Source organism: Tupaia chinensis, unplaced genomic scaffold (genome assembly GCF_000334495.1).
Source record: "Tupaia chinensis unplaced genomic scaffold, TupChi_1.0 Scaffold142780_1, whole genome shotgun sequence".
In the NCBI taxonomy this organism is placed as follows: Eukaryota; Metazoa; Chordata; class Mammalia; order Scandentia; family Tupaiidae; genus Tupaia; species Tupaia belangeri.
Window position 1 is genome coordinate 420,597 of NW_006202626.1, and position 5,175 is coordinate 425,771.

Consider the following 5,175-nt stretch of genomic DNA (forward strand, 5'->3'; position numbering starts at 1 on the left):
AACTGCGCCCCCCCCCCCCCGTAAGATACATTTGAAAATGTCTAGAGACATGTTTGGCTGTCATGACTGGGAGAAAGCATTAGTAGAAACCATGTTACTGCTATCTATTTGGTGAAGGCCAGAGATGTTGATGAACATCCTACGCTGCAAAGGACAGCCTTCAGTATTATCCTGCTCAAAATGTCAACAGTGTCAACACTGAGAAATCTGACTCTAGGGGACCAGCAGTTAGTGTAATGGCTATGTCACTGGACTACCATGTAGTCAACTGCGGTTCAAGTCCCAGACCCGGTGGCTTAAACTCACGCCAGGCATGTGTAAGTGCGTGCCCAAGATACACAGAGGAGAATGAAAGAGAAGAGATTGCGTCGTGGCCATCCCCCCTGGGGGGTGATTTCTCGCTTTCTGTTTCTCTGTCTGTCTCTGTCTGTCTGGCGAGTGCACGTGCCCTATAGCAAAAAAGCCTCTCCAAAAAAATAGTAAAAAGAAATCTGACTCTACACTTTATCAAATACTTGCCTATTGAATTTGATTTACCTCTGAAGGTTAGTAAGGGTATTATGTGGCAATATTCATTTTATAAGACATCCCCTGATACAGTTTCTAGTCAAATTCTCTTTTTTAGGTAGTTAGGAATAGAAATAAGTCCTTAATTTCTTTCTTTTTCCTTTTTTTGGAGAGGTTTTTGCTATAGGGCACATGCGCTTGCCACACAGACAGAGAGAGAGAGAGAGAGAGAGAGACAGAAAGCGAGAAATCACCCCCCAGGGGAGATGGCTACGCCGCAATCCCTTCTCCTCCATTCTCCTCTTGGGATCTTGGGCACACACGCCCAGCATGAGTTTAAGCCACCGGGTTAAGCCACCGGGTGGGGAGTTGAACCATGGTGGACTGTGTGGGAGTCCAGCGACAGCCATTATGCTAACTGCTGGTCTCAATCCTTAGTTTCTTATTACTAAGATGAATGCTTTGGTGTCTTTTATGTTACTTATTTTAAAAATTACCTTTAGTTTTTTTTTTTTTTTCCCCCAGAGGTTTTGCTTTGGGCATGTGCACTCACCAGAGAAAGACAGAGACAGTGAGAGAGAAAGTGAGAAATGAACCCCCCACGGGGGATGGCCACACAGCAATCCACTCTCCTCATGGGATCTTGGGTATACACGCACACATACACAGTATGATTTTCAAGCCACCAGGTCTGGGACTCAAAATGCAGCGAGCCATGTGGGAGTCCAGTAACATTAATAATACACTATCTGATGGCCCCCCCAAATTACATTATCATGTCCCTGTACTAGTTATGTGGGCTACATTATAGTACTAACAAAACAGTGTACAATCTGATCTCCAGTCTTGGTCTCAATTATTGCAAACCTGATTTTTAAATTTATTAATCTGAATCCTAACTTATTAATAATATATTAGTGACCTAAAGAACTGATAAAATTAACTATTAATTCTACTCAGGTATTAATTTAGACACTAGAATAATATTCATCAACTCTATTTTTCAGATGTCTTCAAATCTTCCTTACCAGAAGAAGAGACTACAGAAACCCCATTTAAATCCATTACTATGCCTTTGAAGATGAAATATAAAATGTTAACATCATCCAGTCTTTGTCTTATTTATAGTTTTGCTATAGGTCTTATGTGCTCACCAGAGAGAGAGAAAGAGAAAGAGAAAGTGAGAAAAAAACCCTCCAGAGTGGATGACAAAATTACATTCCTTTCTCCTCTCGGGATTTTGAGTACATATACACAAGTATCTGGCATATATTTCAAGCTGCCAGATCAAGGACTAGAACCACACAATGAATCATGTGTGATCTAGCTGTCTTAATCACTATGCCACCAGCTGGCACAGCATCATCCACTTTTAATCTTTATCTTAGAAAATATATTTAAAAAAATATCCTGTTATTTTGAACTAAATATTATACCAGGTAATACTGACATGACTTCTATATCACAGGTATCATGGTCAAGTCACTTCTCTCAAACATAGAGGGCCTGAAATAAACATCCTATATCAGATAACCATTTTCCAATACCAGCACTACAAAAGGGTAATGATTATTTACTTTTTAAAAGAATAAATGACCATCTATAATATTGCTGTCTTTTGAGCCTCTTGGAAATTTCAAACATATTATTTAGTTTGCAGGACTCAAGCTAAACTTATGATTCAACTGCCTGAACATAGTGGAATTCTTTTGAAAGATCCCGTTTTTTCCCCAAAAAATCTATACATTTGTTATATGCTATGCACAGTAGGTGTTGAGCAAATATTTGAACACTCCTGCATCCCTTGATCATCTTCTCCATTTTTTTTTTTGGAGAAGTTTTTGCTATAGGGTGCGTGCGCTCGACAGACAGACAGAGAGAGACAGAAAGACAGAAAGCGAGAAATCACCCCCCAGGGGGAATGGCCATGCCACAATCCCTTCTCCTTCATTCTCCTCTCGGGATCTTGGGCACACAAGCACACGCGCCCGGCATGAGTTTAAGCCACCACGTCCAGGACTCAAACCACGGTTAACTATATGGGAGTCCAGTGACATAGCCATTATGCTAACTGCTGGTCCCAACCTTTTCCATTTCTTTATCATACTCATTTTATTGCACAGTAAAGGTGTCTCTCTCCACTTTAGAACCTTTATCCAAAAAAGCATTCTTACCCAGCTTCATCTGCCATCTCCTGAAGCAGCATATCTACTTGATTCTAGAATAAGAAAATGAGAATTTGAATATTAATAATATTTGCCTTTTTAAGTTTTGTTTTCCAAAGAGCAACTTGTCTATTTTTAAAAGAATATGTTTATATATATATTCATAGAGTTTTTCTGAATAATGTTAATTCTGAAGCCTTAAACTATGAGGTTATGTGAAAACCATGAGCAGTGAGATTCACGTAAAATTTGAATCAGAGTAATGTAGCTCTAAGAGAGTAGGCCAATTTATAAAGCTATTCTAACTCACTTTGTTTTAATGTGCAATAGGTTTACATTTTGGATTAGAATAACCGTAATCCTTCTACTAGTTGATGAAAATCTGATATTTAAGGTGATTCTTTAAAATATCTAGATTTGGATAAAATATTAAGTATTGATGATTTTGCTAAAGTACAGAGGTTCTCAGAGAACAGAATCTGATTAATCTGAAAACTCCATGTTTTTAACTTCGTGGTCAAAGATATTTTGAATATACAGGGAGCAGGTCTAAGATGTGGTCTTGGCTCTAGCCATTAACAAGGTGAATAATTATAAGTAAATTGTGAATCTTGCTGTTCAGCCTTAGTTTGTCTTGTCCTCTTTCATGAACTTTAAAATATCTCCAAAAGACAGAAAAGATATAAAAAAATAGTAGGCCAAATACCTATGTCCATTAACAATTTACTTCATAACTAAAATAGCATTATCTGTGTTTTTAAAATTTACTTAGGTTGTATTATACAATGATATTATTCTATAACTTGCCTTCCTTATTTCATTTAATAATATTCGTTATAATATCTAAAGGTCTAGTTCATTCACTTTCACTTAACCCTGTGTGAAACTGTAGTATCAAAATATACTCATTTTTATTTATCCATTCTATTTTTGGAAATTTATATATTTTCAAATTTCTCCCTATTTTAGAGAATCAACATTCTCATATATAGATATATATCGATATTTGGAAGTAGAAGTACTAAGTCATAGGGTATGTACATACTCATATAATCTGATTTAGTCAATAATTTTCAATAAATATTGAGTACCTACTTTATACCAGGTATTGTTTTACAGTAAGGAGGCATCAGTAAACAAAGATAATAAAAAAGTCCTGTCCCCATTAAGCTTACATTCTAGAGTGTGCATGCGAAAGGGGAAACAAACAAATAGGTTTTTAAAGAAGTATATGGTATATTAGAAGGTGATATATACTGTGATGACAAAGCAGAGGAGGAAGATAGAGTATAGGGAAGAACAGGTGGACAGGGGATGCATTTTTAAGTAGGCTGGTCAGGAAAAATCTTACTATGAAATTGATTTGAACAAAAAACTGAATGCGACAAGGAAGTGGGCAATGAGGATGTAAGAAGGAATAACATTGAAAAGAGAGGAAACTGCAAGTGAAATGGCTTTGAAGCAAAAAAGTACTTGGTATGTTTGACAAATAACACAGAAGCAAAGTGCCTAAGTAAAGTGATGAGTAGTAACAGGAGATATGGTCAGAGAAACAGGGTGAGGCAGATTTTGTAGGGCTTTAAGGGTCTTTGCAAAGAATCTTTTATTCTAAGAGAAATGTAGAACCACTGGAAGGTTCTGAGCAGAAGAGTGACATGATCTGACCTGTTGTAACAGGATTGCAATGGTTGCTCCGCTGAAAACAGATTATAAACGGAAGATATAAAAGCATGGAGAACAATTAGGGATTTCTGAATTCTAATTACTCCTTAGCAAGGTGTGAGAAGTTGGATAACTAGAGACAGTGTGTGAGGAGGGTAGAAATGGGGAGGATGAGAAGAAGGAAATCAAGGGGAAAAAAAGAAGCAAAACATACAAACCCTCTGAAAATCTTATATAAACAAGATTCTGAACCAATGTCTATAAGTGGGGTCTGAAATACTGCATTCCTACTAATTTCCCAGGTGATACAGATGATCCTGAATCTCATACCACACTTTGGGGAGCAAGTCTCTAGGGGAGAGTGTAAAACATATGGCTAAATATATGTTTACTATAAAACACACACATGGATTTTCTCTCTTTTAAAATCTAAACACTAAATATAAACTTGCTCTCTTATTTATCTATTTGTGTAAAGACTGCAGTAAAATTTTGATGGACAATTGTTGATTTTTTCCTAACTTATTTTGTAAATCACATTTTTCCATATTAGCATCCACAACAGTGGTAACAAGTTTTCTGTTTATTTGACTAATAACATGGAAGGTGCTAAGATCAAAGAGAAGAGAGATAATGAAAGAAATTTTCCATTTGAATCTTTAAATTCCACAAAATTTTGTTTCTGTCTTGTCATATGAAAATCAGTTTCAATTTTCATTTTCTCAGTGGCAGATCTCTACTCAGGTTGCAGGTTTAGAAAACATTCTAGTTTTCTGGAGAAAAAAATAGATCTTCTAATTTACTTTTTGTTTACCTGTGAATCATGCATAAATTATATACC

General features: G+C 36.4%; 1 protein-coding gene across 3 annotated transcripts in view; it reads right to left on the reverse strand.

The window, feature by feature from the left end:
• LOC102497370 (charged multivesicular body protein 1b-2) overlaps window positions 1-5,175 on the reverse strand; it is a 53,403-nt gene that overhangs the window by 2,063 nt on the left and 46,165 nt on the right. For all 3 annotated transcript variants that reach the window (XM_027766365.1, XM_014582197.2, XM_006163682.3), the window contains one exon: window positions 2,682-2,725. In XM_027766365.1, coding sequence (XP_027622166.1) covers window positions 2,682-2,725 — 44 coding nt within the window. The remainder of the gene's footprint in view (window positions 1-2,681; window positions 2,726-5,175) is intronic.